Source organism: Diadema setosum, chromosome 7 (genome assembly GCF_964275005.1).
Source record: "Diadema setosum chromosome 7, eeDiaSeto1, whole genome shotgun sequence".
Lineage (NCBI taxonomy): Eukaryota > Metazoa > Echinodermata > Echinoidea > Diadematoida > Diadematidae > Diadema > Diadema setosum.
Window position 1 is genome coordinate 41626321 of NC_092691.1, and position 19196 is coordinate 41645516.

Sequence of the window (19196 nt, forward strand, 5' to 3'; positions counted from 1 at the left end):
AATAATAAAATGGATCACAGACTCTACAAGCTACCTCAAAAACCAATTGAAGATGACATTCTGAACTAAACAGAGATAACTCAACATTATATGAAGCTCTATCACACCTGTTTGAGTTGGAGCCCACAGCGTTGAGAGAACCTCCAGAGCTGACAGACCTGTAGGAGAGTGGCTGGAGAACAGACTGAAGGTTGGTGGTATCACTGCCTGGGGACATCAGAAGAGCAGGAATCGGCTTCATCAATCCCTCATAGATGGCTCGTAGAACGTGAGGGATTGTTTCCATGTAACTATCACAAAAAAAAACAAAAACAGTCATCATAGAGAGTTAAAGGTTGCAAAGTGAGGTGGTCATATCTGCAGGTTAAAAAGTTAGAATGACCAGCTTCTACAGAAGCCAGCCATCTGCTTGCTTTCAAAAGAATCAATCTCCCTGTCTGCTTTCATTGCTCACATCATATCTTTAAAAAGATCCACGATATTGTTTAATAATCATAAATTGATAACTCTATCATACTTCCAGTTAGGTAAATGATGTAACTTATTATGTATTGAGAAATCAAAGTGAACTAAGACAGACCAGTTCAGTGAATCTGTGTGTAAGTATGATCACAATGAGATCCTCCAAACTATTGTTGGCACATATGCATGAGGGTGCTGTTGCAAAAGGGTTTATTTCAGAATATCAAAACAGATATACATTTAGGCTCAATTTCTGATGACACCAAGTTCAGCTTTATTTCTTTCCACTCCATGCACAAGGTTGGCATAGCTCTGACATATGTAGACCTTGAATGATTATACATTTCTCCTGATTTATCTTGCTTGCTTATATATAAAAAAAAAATATTTATGAAAAACTTTTTAACAAATCACAATAAAGAAGTTTTCAAAATCAATATTTTGTGTTTGCAAATTTATAGAAAAGACTAAATACCTTGAAAGTTGTTAGCATAAACCACATAAAGATGGCATGACATGAAAAAAAAAAAAAAAGACGTCTTCTTCTCATTATTTACAAATATCAACCCTGTCACCTGATGCTAACATAATGTAACATGCATGCACACATAAACAATCCTCTCAAAATATGTTGCAGAGTGAATATAACTCACAATCACAAAAATTCTTCACCTTTACCTCAGGGTCAATGAAATAGAAATATGGTTTCATACTCACTTTGCGAGTAAAACGTCCCTCAAAAAGGTGGATAACTTGTCTCCTGATGCTAGGATTGGTACTGTGCTCAACATTGAAACAATCTGTATTATATGTATGATTAACAAAAACAAACAGGTACAGTAGGTATGACTAACTCTCATGAATGAGGCAAAATATATCAAAAACAAATATATTTGCAATATTCATTAAAAGATGGTATAGTATTGGTGAAGATTATGATTGGGCTTTTAACTTTTTGCGAGATACCAAGCAACCACATATGAAATAGTACAGAGCACATCATTCTAAGAGGAATTCAAAGTTTATTTGATGAAAATCTGTTTTGAAATGGCCGAGACATCTAAAGCAAAGTAAAACAAAGCGATCGTAATAAAAGGTGGGTCCCATCTTTTACTGCATACGCCATATATTTTGCGAGTCTAAATTTTCGCGAATCAAGACTTCCCGACAATTTCGCGAGTGGTTAAATTCGCGATCGTGGAGTCGTGTACTGAATGGAGAAATGTTAATACGTACGTCACATTCATATTGGTATTAGAGTCAATAATTTAACGTGTTTCTAATTTCGCGAATAGCAGCTGACTCGCGAAATTCGTGAAAATAAAAACCTCGTGAAATATTCGGCGTATACAGTATTTGGATTGCTCTGTTTTGGGTATCTCAAACATTTCAAAACCAATTTTCATCAAATTAACATTGAATTCCTCTTGGAATTACATGCTCTTTTATATTTCATAAGACTCTTTCTCATTATCTCACCCAAAAATGTTTGAAACCTGAAGATACTGTAGGTTTCAATCAAAACTACACGATCTCTTTAATAACAATTGTATACATTGCAACTTATTGAAAAATTGCCCTACATCGACGTAAATAAGCACTGATAAATAAGCACTGATCAATTCAGTGCTTATTCATTTACATCGATGTAAGGCAATTTGTCAATCAGTTTCAATGAAAACATCTTGATAGAAGAATTTCATGAATTTGAATAACTGTATACAAATTCAGAACACACGCACTAAAATTTTTCTGCGAAGAGACCAATGCATATTAACCCTAACTAGGCCGGGGGGGGGGGGGGGGGGGGGGGGGGCCTCCGAGGCCCCCCCCTCGACGTTTCGCGCGATGAATCGCTATCGCGAGAAGCTATCGCCGCGACGTTTCATGACTTTTTTCTTTCGAGTCTCCCGCATCTTTTGACACCAAATTTGCGATGCCCGGGTGTGCAGTTCCAAAGTTGCGCATAAATATGCACGTGCATGTCAGACCAAAAATTGCTCAAAAACGTGAATTTGTGTACAATTTCAATGCAAACTGTGTTTCCAGGCAAATTTCATAAAAGCATGATTATTTTTGGGTTTTATTGATTAAAATCAATTAATAACGCATTTTCTTGTTCGGAACAATGTCACGGACAAATTTCATCGAAAAAACAATGAAAAACATAAAGTCGAAAAAACAAAGAAATACATAAGAAATTCAAAAAACAATAAAATGCTTAGGAAATTTTTTCTGATTGCACAATTTTTTTCTCTTACATTTGCTAAGGACACTAAAAAGAATATTTACACAAAAAATGTGCCTGTTTTGAGCTCTATTTAGTGATTTATACCAAATTGTCTGATTTCATGCATCATTATGCATAAATTAGCATAATTTAGTGTAAATGATACTTTTTGAAAAAATTAACTTCATGGTACTTTAGATTACATCATAGGCAATGCATGTGCCAATTTTCGTCGCGATCGCGCGGTCGACGGCCGAGATCCGGAGGGGGGGCCTGGGAGGCCCCCCCCCCCCCCCCCGGCTCTATCATCTACCTGAATAGCCCGGCCTAGTTAGGGTTAAAGGGAGTCAGGACACACTTGGAAATCGGTTGACCCCATGGCATGACAGACCGATCACTCAGGGATTAAAAACTGACCCACCTCATTAACTGTCTCCTTTAGAGGCTCTGGAAGATCACTCTCACTATCCTCCTCCTCATCATCATCTCCTCCACCGGTCTCTTCTCTCCTCCTCCTGGACTCTGCCCTGGCATCAGCCACATCAACAGGTGCCATGGATTCTGCTTCCAGTCGGAGCAGTGTCTGCATTTCGACCTCTTGAACTCTGACCTGTCTAACCTCAGGGTCATCACCCTTTTGGACATAGCGCTCACGAAGCTGCTTGTTGCTGATGAGGAGGTTATCTGATATGAGTTCTTTCATCTTAGCCTGCCAAATTACAACATTGAGCATTATAAAAGCAGAACACATCTGGGACCAAGGAAGTGGACTGAACTCTTGATTCTGCTGAAAATATTCATCATCACGGTCCAATTTTATACAAGATGTTAGGATAGCAACTCTTGCTAGAATAGCAACTTCTTGTAGCAACAGTCATTTAGAAGCTGGATTTATGTCACTGCCATGACACTTGCCATTCCAGCAAGAGTTGTAATTATAGCCATTTTTCTGTGTGAAATGGGACCCATATGGGAACAAAAGGCTATAACAAAAGCTGAGCTGTTAGGGGTGTAACCACATGATTATCTTAACTTACTATTGATCTTTTCAGTACATACAAATCATCACTTTACAAGAAGGGTCACTTGTAATACACTTATTTTACTGAGACTGAGAGAAGCATATATTTTTTTAAAGTATACACAAACTTACCAGTCATTTTCAATCTTCATAAAATAAAATTGTGAAGAAAATGCAGCTGCTGATTTAACGAAGAACCTTTTTACAAGCCAACCAGTTCAAAAAGAAAATGGATAAGGATAAAGAGAACATACATTCTTAGGAATAAGGTGGCGACATGAAACTAACTCACCATACTGTCATCATGACTGCAACTCTCCTTTGATGTTTTGAAGAAATGCAAAACTAGTGCTACAGTGGATTGAGTGAAGGCTAGAGAACAGGAGTTCTACGAACATCAAGAAAAAGAAAGCAGAAAGGCTCATTCACAATCAGTTTTTAATCCAAACAATTGAATCTAGATAGGTGTTAAAAACATTAAGCTGGAAAAGTCTACAAAAGCTTGGCCTTATATACATTACCTCACTATAATTCAGCATTGATGCTAAACTGCACTTACAGATAATTCTGCAAAAAAGCTCATAAACTACAAATGAACTGCCTTTGTTATAGATATCAACTTTTTGAGAAATTAACTTCAAGTTAGCTCTAAAAGTTATTTTGTTTGTTTGTTTGTGTGTGTGTGTGTGTGTGTGTGTGTGTGTGTGTGTGTGTGTGTGTGTGTGTGTGTGTGTGTGTGTGTGTGTGATAACCTGAATGAACTTTGATGACACCCAGTAGGTCAAAGACCTGTAGAGGACTGTTTGACAGGCCTAATTCTCAGCCTAGAAAGTTTACAGATGTATCTATGGGGTGATAAGTTTACACTGTCTAAATTAAACCGAGTTTTCTTCTGTTTCCAATGGTCATTGAGTTCATATTTGAAGGCATTATCTGATGATTCCTCAACAGAATCAGCAGTAAGACTGTTCACAGAATTCATCGATCTCTGGCTGAGAGTAACCTGTTACTAGTACGACATATTCACTTGCACAACTCAAAATTATGACCGCATATAACTTGATCACTGACAGCTGGATCAAAATCTTCCATATCATCAGTCAGTCCGCAGCACGAATGCTAATGAGCCGATCCGGCAAGATTTATTCAGCACTCTCGTTGACGATCTTTGCGTTCGAAAGGTGGCTCGTCGTGCGAGATTTTGCGAGACTTTGACAGGGCTATGGTTTTCACAGTGCAGCGACTTGTACATACATTCGTCATGGCTACAAGTTACGGTAAATTGTTCTCCAGACTTTGATCTTTATTTTGATACTAAATTTGCGTATAACATCGGATCTTATCATGACTATATAATCAGTTGAATTCGCGTAAATTTTACCTGCTTTTCACGGAAGATTTTGTTGTCTGAAGTTCTTTTTTGGTTCCTGACCGGATTAAGAAACTGATGTTTCTGATTTTGGCTTTTCCGTAGAGAGGAAACTTAGATGCTCATCATATATTGGAGTCAAGGAGACGCAAGCATGATTTATACTAGTTTTTCTGTTTTGAAATGTCTGTAAAATTCACTCCTAAGCCGGAAGTATGCTCCACACAAAGTGTACAGTGGCGCGAAAGAGCTCTCTCAGTGGACAGTGCTTGCATTCAGCACTTGAACTACACACGTGCCAAGAAACCGCAAGTGGCATGAAACCGTTATGTAGCAGCGTAATGACGTAATGCAAGCGCTGAATGCAAGCGCTGTCCAATGAGAGAGCTTACTCTTGAGATTGCACGGTTTCAAGCTGATCAGCACTGACATCGATGTATATTTTACTGGTTCCTGACCAGATTAAGCAACAAATAGTGAAGATATTTACATGGATACAAAGATTAGGAGATGGACTACCAAATAAAGCATTTTCATTGAGACGCAAGGTGAATTTCATATTTTTTTGACGTCTTGAACGTGTACTGCACGAATTACTTTTTCCATCATTTTTCAAGCTCAAATCACGCTGTGATATTTTTCATTTACAATAATTTGAGTAACATGTGATGATAGTTTACATATTTTCCTTGAATTTGATACCAAATTTGTGAACATAAGGTGTATTTTTGTTGCCGAAAGCCCAAGGACAAAATCCCCTTACGCAGCTCATTACGTATGCAAGCCTAGAGCGGGCTTGCATACGAGTTGAATAAATACGAGCGAATTATCGGGTGCTGCGGACTGACTGTCATGCAATATCTTGAAGACTTCAATAATATCTGCACTCCAGAGATGATGTACAAGCAAGTGTAAGGGAGATGGCTTCAAGGGAATCAACACATCTCTTACACTCGATATCATTTAATATATACGTACCAACTCCTCCTCTATGATTAGTTTTTCTATGATTTTCCTCAAATTTATAATCACTTTAAAAACATGTCTTCCATGATTGGCAACTAGATTCTCTCCTACCTCGAGTTTGACCGTGGATATTGCTGTGTAAAATAGTGATTATAACCATACCTTGGAGAGAGTGTCCTCATAGCTCTGTCTCAAGTGTGTGGTCAGATCCTCCAACACAGTAAAATCTGTACCAAGATTTAATTTACAACCGCTAATTGGATGTATTATACTTATAATAATATGCTAAACATTAAGTGTTTATAGAATATGTATTAAAATGATCTCTCAGAGCATCTTACCACCTGCATATAGTAAGTAAGGCATAGGGCACAAATAGGGACAAGAAACATCACATGTAATCTGACTAAGCAAAGAAAAATCAGTACTTAAACAATCTAAATATTCATTCTTTTCTATCCACTACAGAGGCTTTGGGGAATTTGAATGAACAAATGAAGATAAGGAAATTAAGAAACAGATGGTGCCTCTAGAAATTTAGCTCACTAGATATTTCACAAATGTTGTTAGCTCATTATGCACAAATAAAAGTATTATCATGCAGAATTAAAAAAAAAAAATCAATGTATACAATCTTATCCTTCAATTAATATCTTCATGGGCTTCCATCTGAGACGCAAAAAGTGGTAGACACTATCAGTAATGCATGACTTAATACCAAATCAAGGTTCTGCTATGAAAACACTATTAGTAGATAAAGGAGTGATGAATACAAAATATCTTTCAAATTTTTAGATTTGGAATGCTAAAGCTGTCTGGCAGTTGTCTATACAACTATATATACAACAATTACATGTCTCCGTCAGATAGAATATTGAAAGAACTGATCAATTCACAAGATGAATTGTAGTATAAAGAAACATTGAGTCTTTGAACATCAAACTTCTCCACAATGCTTTGAATGAGAGCTACATTCATGGCAATCACCATCAAACCTGAAGCAGCGTTTGAACTGAATGTTTTCAGAAGAACATAAAACAAGACACGAAGTGAGTTTTTCCTCACCCGGAAGATCAGCTGGAATGGAATCATTCTTTCTCTTTGTAGCACCGGTCCCCCTCTGCTCTTTGACTGGACTCTTTGGCTTGGTGGCCTGCAGAGTACGACTATTGGCCAAGATACGTGCTGTCCGGGCTCCAACAAAAGAGGGCAGGCTCTTTATCCGTTTTAGTCGACCACTTCGCCTCACTGAATTTGCTTCTGTAACAAGTCCAGCATGAACACTTAACACATATCTGACTTTTCTAAACCACATTCAGAATAAACATCTAGACAGGAAAAATTTGCAAAAATTAAACACAACAGTCTGAACAATTGGGTCATGATTCTTGAAGATTGAAGGTCACATTACATTAAAGATTTAAACTTCTTAATCTTGTTAGCACTACAGATGAAGACATGTCATAATATACAGCTGATGGGGTTGTGTACAAAATTTTGGTGTCATCATTCACCACATCTAGAGATAGTGAAGTCCAATGAAATATAATTGACGAAGGGAAATAAACAAATAAATGCATCATGTTGAAATATGCACAGCACATGTTGAGATAAACAAATGCAAACATACGTATTGAAATGAGGCACTTGGAAAGTTAACTAAAAGAAGAGTCCAAACCAATGCGAATAATGTAATGATGATATGATTGCAATCAATCTGCATGCTATCAGGATTTTCTGGTAAAGATATAATTTGTGCAGTACAGTGCACTCCCATTAACACGGTTATAATGAAATTCCAGTTACAACGAAATAAAAATCTAAGTCACAAAATTATAGGCTCTATGTGTTTTTATTGTGCATTTGTTCTGTTGTAACGAAATTTCAATATAACGAAATAAAACTGCCGGTACCGAGGTCTTCATTATAACGGGAGTCCACTGTAAATGAAAACAATGTGAGAGAGAATAAGCCAGTTCGGGGTTCCACTTTGAGCATGAGCAGAAAAAGGTCATCAGTACCGGCAGAGCATGCATATGTTGGTTTTTTATTCACTGAGATAAGCATCTGTGATGTAATGATTATTCAAGTGATCATTATGAGTGGTGCTTGCCAGCACATCCACCTGACAGCAAAAACGGAATTTGACAATATCAATAGAAAAAGATTGTTAATACATTCAATGAGAAATAATGAAATGGATGCTTTCAAAAGTGCTAATTGATGGCTCATTCTGGTCACTTGTTCTACGCAAGTTCATTCTTTGTTTGAGCATGACTGATGAATTCCATAAATTGTTACGTCGGGTAAGCTGAAATACCTTCTCTCGCTTGAAAACTCGTGGAGTGCCTAATCAACTGAGAAAGAAGAAAGGTCATTTGTACCGATGTGCCCATGAGCTAACCCCGAACTGGCTTATTCTCATGATCTATACTTCCAGTGACAGCATACCTTGGACAGCCGTCTCTGCCCCCTGCCCATCAGGCTGGGACCTAAGAGGGGGAGCTCTGCTGGCCTCTGCTCCACTCTTGCCTGCTAAAACACTCTTGATGCGCTCCATGAGCTCCTCGTGATGGGAAGCTTGAAGGCTTGGTGAAGGTCTGTCATCTGGAATACTGGATGACAAAAAGGCATTTTAAACGGGAAATCCAGTTTAAAAATAAGTTAGTCTGATAAAAAAAAGAGTAAAATTAAACAAGTTCAATGGTAAAAATTTGACTGAAATCAGATAAGAAACTAGAGAAGCACTCTGAGAGCGCAGACCTCCACCAAGCATGCAGCTCATTTCCATCACTAATCTTGTTCTTCCACAAAGATATCAGTGATTTCCACCCATAGGCCTACGTACTTATAGCATGCTGAAAGTGTTTATATATTTGCTGAAAGTCGCCCGATTTCCCAATATAGAAGCCTTTGTTACGTCATAAACCCTCAGCTGCACGGCGCGCCTCGCCCTAGCAGAAACTAGAGCACGCACTTTAGTGCGCGCATACAACCTCAAATACGCGCAGCCTGAACTCCCAAGTTCATTGACCCTACCTGCCAAAATATAAAAAATCCTTTATAAATTCCCCCAAAATTCTCCGGACACTACCAAAAGTTAATCGTTTGGTACTTGTGTCATTCTCAACCTTTCCTGCAAGTTTCATCCCAATCCGTTCACTACTTTTTGAGTTATTTTGCACACAGACAAACTAACTAACGAACACACACACAAACCAACGGCAACGAAAACATAACCTCTTCCCTTGGCGGAGGTAATAAGGAAGTTATGAAATTTTGAAGTTTTGCTAATTTCTGCAAATCAGTTCTCGTACAGTGGATATGAATATGCAAATGAGTGAGCCTACCATATCATAACCTCACAATTTTCCACTGATTGAGTACAAAAAAATGACAAAAATTCAATGTTTCTGTCACTGAAGTTTGAAACATGCTGTTATTCCTGGTTGAATAACTTCAGAATAGTGATCAGCTCGATATATTGTGATTTGAGCCTCGGGCATAATAGCGTTTGAATGAAAAACTCGAAATTTCACAATTTTATGCACAAACAATATGACAAGTTGTGAGGGGATGACATGCTCACTTTGCCATCTGCATGTTATATTGACTGTTCAAGAACTGTTTCCTCAAAAATTAGCGAAACTTCAAAATGTCATAACTTCCTTATCTTTCATCTGATTTCGATCAAAATTTTATGGTTGAACTCGCAATATTTTACTATTTCTTATCAGACTAATTTATATTTGGACAGGTTTTCCCCTTTAAAACAGATACTGTTGGAGATGGACAGTAGACACTATGTCTGCTGCTACCATAGTGATGGTTTTATTAATGTTATTCAAGTCATGTAGACAAAATGAGAAGCAAAGTATCAAACACAATAGCATCACTAATCCTTATGACAGATATAGCTTGTTAACTTTTTGTGTCCGGGGTATTTCCGGGGCAAACACAGCACAGGAAGAGTTTTCTCTCTTTGGGTGACAATTTTTGTAAAAGAAAAGTGTTATCATAACAACTTTCTTAATTACAGAAAAAAAAATGCAATATTCATACATACACATACTGCACACATAAACCATCCCTTTCTAGCAGTACACCAAGGCTTTCTTTTTTCTTCTTCTTCTCTTTCTGATCTCACAATGATTCATTTTTAGAAAGAGACCGATATTGCAAGGTTGACACACTACCTGAGCAGCTGCTCCACAACGCGATCACAAGAGTTTCTGGATGGAGCTGAGATGTGCCACGGTTCCAGCCAGTCAGGGTGAAATGGGTTAACAGGGCCTGCTTTTACCACAGCTAGCTCTTCCATTGTATCTGGGTCACTTGTTGGAATCACTGGTGACTCTAGACAATACAGACAGGCAAATTAACAATCAACCCAAAATACTGATGACAATATAACTGACACACAAGTAAGGGACATACATTAGAAATAGGCAAACACATTAATACTGGCAGTGAACAAACAAGGTATATAGTTATGGAATAGTATACTAACATTACCTATACTCCGGGATACTAATGATTGTCAGCAAATGAGGTAAATACTTCAAGTGAAGTTTGGTTTTCCAAACACGTAAAAAAAAAAAAAAAAAAAAATTGTATCCTATCAACACATAGAATGTAGAACTTATCAACCTTTGACCAAAACATTAAATCTACATGGCCTAAATGCATAATTATTGTAGCCATAGATTACAGCTATCTGCCTGAAGACCTAAATACACATATTATCTACACTCCCAACAACACAAGTCATCTTCTGTTACATAATGTAGGATTGTCAAAGTACTCCGAAAACACTGTTCAACTTGCCACAAACTATTCTCATGAGCCTGATGCAGCAACTCTTTTCAGACTTTCCATTTTATCAACCTTAACTCATACACTGTATAGCTATATGCATTGCAAATTACCAGTCAGCCTTGGTACGGTTTATTTCAAAGCTCTGCATAGAATGCAAAACTTCATCCTACTTATTCTACTAAAAAATACCATTGTTCAAATGTTTTGTATCAAGTGCTATTTGTCTACACAAAAGATATTCTCCAATGAGTCAACATGACAAAATGTTTAACTATCATGTGATCATGTCTACCCAATTCCTGGCTGGTATACAACAAACCCATGGCATATATCACGTCAGATACCTCCAGTGTCTGTGGTACATCCTTCCTTGTGTCTAGTTCCTCGTCCCTTCAAGATCTTCCGTGCGGAAGATTCTACGAAATGGCGCATGCAATCAGTAGATTTCTTCTTCTGCTTTATATGCTCATTTGCTTGAGTTCCATGGCTGGACAGCGGCTGAAAGGCTAGAACTGTCACCAAAGACAGAACGGACTTGGCGTGAAGGAGACGAATGGAGGCCAGTGAAGGTGTCAATGGCTCCATGACTGCCATGGAAACAAGGCCTGAGATCGGAGATGCTACCTCAACAATCTACGGAAGACAGCATACAGATCAATCTATCAGTCTATGATCTACTCTCATTCACAATTACATGTACATAAGTATTCATACATAATTGCAAAAGTTACTACAAATATTTGAAGAAGCATGAAACTTTTAACTTTCTAGAACTATCATGACATATACAAAAGAAGAAAGGCACAAATGTAAAGGCTACTTGTGGTAAAAAGTGATACATCTTTGGGCATTGTTAGGGAGACACTAGGGTATAGAAGAAATCTAAAGTTATGTTCACATAATAAGTTTAGCCTGTAAATCTAAATTATGATGATTAGCTCATAATTTAGCACCATGTAGATGCACTCTAAAGTAAGCTATGTTAAAAATTACTTGATGATTAAAAAGACAAGACTTCTCAAGATTTACACCTTATCCACAAGTCATGAAGGGTCCCCACTTATAGTTTAGCATCGTATATATGGACATGGTAATCAACCAACTATTAAAATTAGCATGACCTCTCCATGTACCCTATTCCCCTCAGCTTCTGAGTCAACCTCCAGAGCATGTTGTACACTATTGTATTACCACATCATGGTCTGGTTTATCGTTCTTGCCAGGTGCATGTATTTGTTCTGGGCCTGTGTTTTTATCATAGAGTGGGGCTCTCATTCGAAAATACAATCTTTAAGATTAAATGTCCTGTGGACATGCATCATAATTTAAAGGGCAAGATCTCATCGTTAATGATTACCTTCCACGTGAATGTAACTATCATTATCACTATAACCTACCAGTGCTGATTTCTGCTTGCTGAGTGTCACCATGGCATCCATAAACCACCTGGACAGCCGGGCATCGCTGTCACACTGCCCACTGGCTGCAGGACACTCAAAGCCAATACAGGAGAATGTCCTGGAAGACTCAAAGCAATCCAGGGTCACTTCATCCCTGCCTATCTTTGCTCTGATTGTCACAGTGCTTTCATCTGGAGATTGAGTTGATGATGGTGGAGTTGGTTCTGACTGGATGCTCATATCCAGGGTAAAGAGTGGTGGTTGGTGGGTGGAGACTTCTGGGTTGGATCGCTGCGAGCGTCTCCTTGGTCCTGTCCAGTGCTCCTCAATACCATGGATGGTAAATGTCTGGGATTTCTTAGTTGACTGGTCACTAGGTGTGTCTGATTCTACTGCTGATTTACCACTGCTGAGTGCCCTTGGGAGAGCAAGGTCCCTGAGTCAAGAAGTAATCAAAACAAATCAATGCAATGAAACTGCATAACAATTCCTATAATAATTTTCATCTGAAGCATGCTTTCAGAAAATGTAAGCACTGCTTTACGCACATCACACATATCCCTATAGCTGCTGATAAGCTTCTTTCATGTCCACAAACTAAAATATGCATCGCCTTTACTCCCTTATGAATTTGTCTGAAAAGCTACTCATGTCCATATACACCGATACCATTAAGAGTCAGTAGATGCTCTTGGTTACAGTATATATATGGCAATGTGGCTTATACCACAAGATAAAAGTGATTGCTTGCAGACGCTTGAAACCACAATCTTGTTCTTTCAAGCCAACAAAAGATATTTTAATGTGTCTACATGATTCCTGTAAATAAATCAAAGCATGTAGATATACTGTGTATTCTTGGGCATTGTAATCTTTCACTACTATATGTACCACTATTTTACCAGAGTTATCAAATGCCTATGATAGATTTCATAAGCAAAAATGATAGAAAGCTCATTGAAATACATGCTAGCACATTACATAATCAGTGACCACCTAGACTGGCAAACAAACAAACATACATGCCATACATACTTACATTTCACTAGAGAACATTGGCATCACTTTCAGCACACAGTGAATGGTACACACTGAACCTGCACCCAAGGCAAACGGAGAACAAGTCATTGTAAATCGGTTGATAACATTTTATGGTCAAGCACCATGTGCTATGATCACAATTTCAATCATTGAGCAATGTAATTTGTGTCGTGCAAAATGGACCAACATGCACATTGTAGAAATAGCACAATGTGAAAGTTACACCACGTCAGACAGATTTTCAAAATGAACAGCCTACATAATAAACGACATTACTTGTCAAGTAAGGAGTTGTTGAGCTCTCTTCGAGAAAGAAATCAATTCTTTATTTCTCAATAGCATTCTGGGACTTAGAAAACACTGTATGACAAGCATGACATTTGCTCAATATCTATTTGAACAAAAAGTCTTTTGGATGGGACTCACAGCCACAAGTCACATGGATGTTTGCTGACAAGCATACATTGCTCCCATGGCAACTAGGCTAAACAAGTCATGATTTCATTCAATATGATTCAATTTGATTTAATTCAATTCAATTCAAACTAGAAATGTCGCTATGGTGACTGATGCCTCCGCCATAATGCATGATTCTCCCAATAGGTGTTTGGTACAATGTCTTCACAATGTGTTATGACAGTTTCACAAAATTGACAAAATATTGAAATGACAGGTTTGTCAGAATATCTTGAATGTTTACTTTCCTTGAACTAGGTTTGCTGTGGAGTGCAGGTACCTGTATTTGGGGAATTGAGAATTTTTACTTGACTTCTGACCAACCCTTTTATAAGTTTATGCATTGAGTAATTTTCACGGTATGAAGAAAGAGTGAAATTACAGTATATATATATATATATATATATATATATATATATATATATATATTGCATTTAAACCTGGCCTTTGACCCTTAACCTTTGACCTTTGACCTTCTGGTTGGAGATTTCCCAAAGAATCTCCATAAGGGCTCAAGTTTTAGTTTTAAAAATAATAATGCAAGCATTGCATATAATAGTATATGAGGGAAAAAATAAAATTTTGAGGAGTTGACCTTGACCTTTGACCCCCTGACTATTGACCCATGACCCCTACATTCCCTAGAAAATCCCTGCCAGTCAGTATATGTGTATGCACCAAGTTCCATGAAGATACATTGAGCCATTTGCAAGAAAAGTGAAATTGTGACATATTCACCTAGCCTTTGACCTTTTGACCTTTGACCTTATGACGTGAAACTCTCTCTGGAGAATCTTTATGCAGTAGTACATGTCTACACTAAGTTTCAAGAAAATACCTTCGGGAATTGCATGGATATGTGGGAAATAGCAACGTTTTTAGCATTTGACCTTGACCTTTTGACCTTTGACCTCTTGCCAATGTCACTAAAATCTACTTAACTAATTGCCCCATCATACATCATCCTTAGACCAAGTTTGGTAAGAGCTGCTTCATCCAGTTTTGAATTAACACGTAAACAGATACATTTTAGGATTTGACCTTGATCTTTGACCTTTGACCTCTGTCCAATTTCACTCAAAAACTAATCAAGTAATTGTCCCATCATACCTCATCCTCAGACAAAGCTTGGTGAAATTTGCTGAATCCAGTCTTGAGTTATTGTGTAAACAGTACAATTTAATGATTTGACCTTGACCTTTGACCTTTGGCCGATTTCACCCAAAATCTAATCAAATAATTGCCCCATCCTACTTTATACTTGGACCAAGTTTGGTAAAATTCCAGTCAATATTACTCAAGTTATCGCGTAAATGAATGCGGACGGACATACGGACGGACAACCCGAAAACATAATGCCTCCGGCACCACTTCGTGGCGGAGGCATAAAAAGGTAAAATGTACAAAGGGTAATTAATATCACTAGAGAACTCTGTGCATACCAAATTGGTAACAAAATCCTTTAAAATTTTGAGGAGATACTATCAGTGATAAAGAAAGAAATCTTTACTAGAGACTACTGGTACAGCATGCACGAAAGTGGGATATGTGATCACTAGAAGAAAAATAAATGATTAATACAGGAATAGAGAGAGATCAACGAACCTTTTCTAGTGCACAATCCTGCCTGAAATGAGGCAAAGGGGAATGAAGATGAGCTGTTCATGTCATCCTGGCAAGCATCAAAGTGGTATTGCATGATAGCTGACAGTGGGAAAAAACTCCTTGGCACTGGAATCTTCTCAGCAGGCACACAATCTTCTTCATTTTCATCCTCCTCACATTTCTTTTCAATCTGGTCCCCCTTCAGTCTTTCTTTCTCTTGGACCTGCAGTTTACAGCATGAATATAGAAACCATTTTCTAGCCATTATGTACTAACTATCAAGTTTGGTTTGACAGAATTTTAAAAATGCATTAAATGTAGAAATTGGCTGCTACTAGAGGTTTTCTTGCAGACACATTCTAGATTTCTTTTTTAATAGAAAAATAGACAACACCATCAACAAAGAGACCAGTGTAACAAAAGGAAGATATATATATATATATATATATATATATATATATATATATATATATATACATAATAACTTACAAGTGTAAATTTGTATAAAAGAAATGCAGTTTCGCAACAACCAAAAAGTTTTTACACCCTGGTGTACACGAAAATGAGAAAGAATAAAATCCCTTCCAGTTTCATTTCAGTTTCAAATGTATGAGCAGAAGACAATTTGTTTTTCTCTCTCTCAAATACCCTGTATTACAGAATAATATACATTTACAGTACAAGTACAAACTATTTATCTACTCACCTGATGAGTGGCTTCCAGAGAATGTAAGCAGGAAGTCACATGATCATCACTGCTCAAGAGCCCTCTGACAGAGATCAGGTGACCATTCACGTGACTCAGCACTTGGTCCAGGAGCTCCCTATTGGCATTGCCTTGAAAGTCCTGATAAAAAAAAAAAAAACACACACACACACACAATACATAAGTCAGATATCAAAGCCCTAGTCTGAGTCTAATCTGATTGTTCCTTTCACCTCATTTTGGAATGGAATTTAATATTAGACAATACTTATTTTTTAAAGAAAAATCAATATGAACTTGCGTCATCATAAATTAACTTCATGAAATATACAGTCAAACCTGCCTTAGCGGCCACCTGTCTATAGCGACCACCTGTCTATAGCGGCCACTGCAAAATCCCCCCTAGAGAAAAGCCCTGTTTAAGAACCTGTGTATAGCGGCCACCTCTCTAACGCGGCCAGAGGCCACAGATTTTGTTTCCCATGGTAGATTTTAACCTGTCTATAGTGGCCAAAAACCCAATGGAGCCGTAGCTGAGCCGATAATTCAGAGTGTTTTTCTGCTTTGTAGCCGTGAAGGCAACTTTCAGTGATCGCCACCACTGTATTCATCCCCTATTCAGTCATAATAATGCACTAGTGTTAAGCTTTCTTCAAGACGATACACATGCTACTGTGCAACAAATGCATGGAAACAGACGGTGTGTGCACACATACGTACATGTACGGATACGATGATACATGTACATGTAAAGCAATGCACACAAGGTTAGATTACCTGTCTATAGCGGCCACCTGTTTATAATGGCCACTTTTTCTGTCTCCCTTGGGTGGCCGCTATAGACAGGTTTGACTGTATTAGAAAACTTCTACCGATTCCATTACATAGAAGTCGTCATAGTGGCACTGATAAAGAGAAAATCCAACCCAAAAATAAATAAAAATCAAAAGAAAGATGAAATATTCCCTACAGAATGGTAAAAAATGGCAAAAAAATCTGATAAGAAATAAGGAAAATATGACATTTAGTGGGGGGCCTTGCATGTGTTATTTTTGATTTTCAGTTCAAGTTGATGTAAAAGTTTAATTTTTGGTACCATTGTAAAGGTAATTGTCTATAGATCAATTTTGGTTCGAGTGTCAAGCACACAAGTAAGAAAAACTCAAAATGGCCGCCAAAATCCAAAATGGCTGCTAACTTCTAGACTTTTGACCAAAAATTGGATAAAACTCTCCATTTGAAGTGATTTAAGTGCTGAACCTGATATTTTCAAGGGTAATGAGATTATTGGACACATTTAGAAATAAAAACAATTAATGCCTTTTGCTTAATTTGCATAAATTTACATAAATTCCATTTTTTAAGCTTTTTTCCTTAAAAGATACAATTATTTAGAGACAAAATATATATAAAAAATGAAATTATCACAAGAAAATGATAATAAGGAAAGAATTACAGCGAAATCTTCCAGAAATGTCCTAAAATACATTTTCAGTACATCCAATGAATAGGGGGTCAATAGCTCCATGTTTTACAGAGGCATTATACTCCAAAGAAAGGTCTTGGAACTGCTAGCGCACCCATTTAAAGTGATTTAAGTGCTGAACCTGATATTTTCAAGGGTAATGAGATTATTGGACACATTTAGAAATAAAAACATTAATGCCTTTTGCTTAATTTGCATAAATCTACATAAATTCCATTTTTTAAGCTTTTTTCCTTAAAAAATACAATTATTTAGAGACAAAATGTATATAAAAATGAAATAATCACTTTCAAAGCAATGTATCAATACATTGCTTTGAAAGTGATTGCTATACAGAATCAGAGCGTATGTGAGTTTTGTCCTGGCAGCTCATATTACAGGATATAACAGCAGTTGTTGAATTCATGTTCATGGAATACAGCAGTGAACACAGAAATGTACACATGCACGTTACATGATCAGGAGTTGATATTTTCACATGTTGTTAGATTTGCGAATACCCGGTAGTACCCAGATCGCAGAATTCCCACAAATAACCCCAGGAAAACAGGTACGGTATGAAGTCTCATTAATAAAGATTGTCTTTGATGCGTTTGAGGTGACAAAAAATGATGTCAAGTATCAAAACTAAATGCAATCGTAGAATTTGCTTTGTGTTTGCTCTGTGTTGTGGGCTGCTCAGGTACAGCCCTGTCGCGATTTATACAGCGACTGGGCTGTGTATAGTTAGTGTACAGTGTATTCACATAATATGCACAGCCCTGTACAGTGTATTTACATATTATGTGTATGCACAGGCCTGTCACATCATTATCACAGCAAGTCACGACTGGTACTCTTAGTGGTCTCAGTCTGGTGGCCCCTGGCTGGGCCCCCTGCCTTGGGCCAGCACTTAGGCTCCTGGCCTCGGCCCGGCCTTGGGCCCCGTGAGCCCCTGGGCCCCTGGGCCACCGGGCCCCCGGGCCTGGGCCCACTTGGGCTCTGGGCCCCTGGTTCTGGGCTAAGGCCCGTGGCCTTGGGTCCGGCCTTAGGCCCCGCCTTTGGCCCGGCTGTACTTTGTACATGGTCTATGTGAAATCAAGCCTGTCTGTAACTGTATAATTACAAATAATTACAAATAATCACAAATGATCAACAGGTCCATACTATGAATATATGAATATATAAATATATGAATATATGATTATATGAATATATATACATATGTGAATATATATATTATTATATATGATTATATAAATGTGATCAGGCGTTCTGTTACGGTGTCAGATCTGCAGTCATTCATACCCCTTTCAGGTAATCGCGGTTCAATTATCCGCATCCAAATAATGCGGATGAAGTAATCAAAATCGTGTTCATATATCCCATGAAGTGCGCACTACTTTTACGAGCGCCCGTTCATATAACGGTGCGAAAGACGGGAGTATTTGTCATGGTTACTGCGCACGGCTCTATAATGACGTAATGTTTCCAGTGATATATACTCACGTGTATGCACAGCTCTCGCTCAAACTCAGCAATCAGCGGTTGTGCGGGAAATAGAGTGACCTTTGACCAAACTGTGGAATGTTAGTGCGCATAAGTCGTAAAACGCGTTCATGTATTCTCGATCAACTCCTCATGCTGCAATAATGCG

At 37.9% G+C, this 19196-nt stretch overlaps 1 protein-coding gene across 1 annotated transcript in view; it reads right to left on the reverse strand.

Moving 5' to 3' along the window:
- Nucleotides 1–19196, reverse strand: part of LOC140231333 (uncharacterized) — a 30552-nt gene that overhangs the window by 8196 nt on the left and 3160 nt on the right. Inside the window, exons 2-14 of the mRNA XM_072311488.1 lie at nucleotides 16075–16215; nucleotides 15369–15591; nucleotides 13306–13363; nucleotides 12264–12702; nucleotides 11211–11499; nucleotides 10245–10404; nucleotides 8500–8663; nucleotides 7114–7308; nucleotides 6211–6275; nucleotides 4006–4101; nucleotides 3114–3401; nucleotides 1180–1262; nucleotides 108–290 (exon numbers count right to left, since the gene is read on the reverse strand). Coding sequence (XP_072167589.1) covers nucleotides 108–290; nucleotides 1180–1262; nucleotides 3114–3401; nucleotides 4006–4101; nucleotides 6211–6275; nucleotides 7114–7308; nucleotides 8500–8663; nucleotides 10245–10404; nucleotides 11211–11499; nucleotides 12264–12702; nucleotides 13306–13363; nucleotides 15369–15591; nucleotides 16075–16215 — 2384 coding nt within the window. The remainder of the gene's footprint in view (nucleotides 1–107; nucleotides 291–1179; nucleotides 1263–3113; nucleotides 3402–4005; nucleotides 4102–6210; nucleotides 6276–7113; nucleotides 7309–8499; nucleotides 8664–10244; nucleotides 10405–11210; nucleotides 11500–12263; nucleotides 12703–13305; nucleotides 13364–15368; nucleotides 15592–16074; nucleotides 16216–19196) is intronic.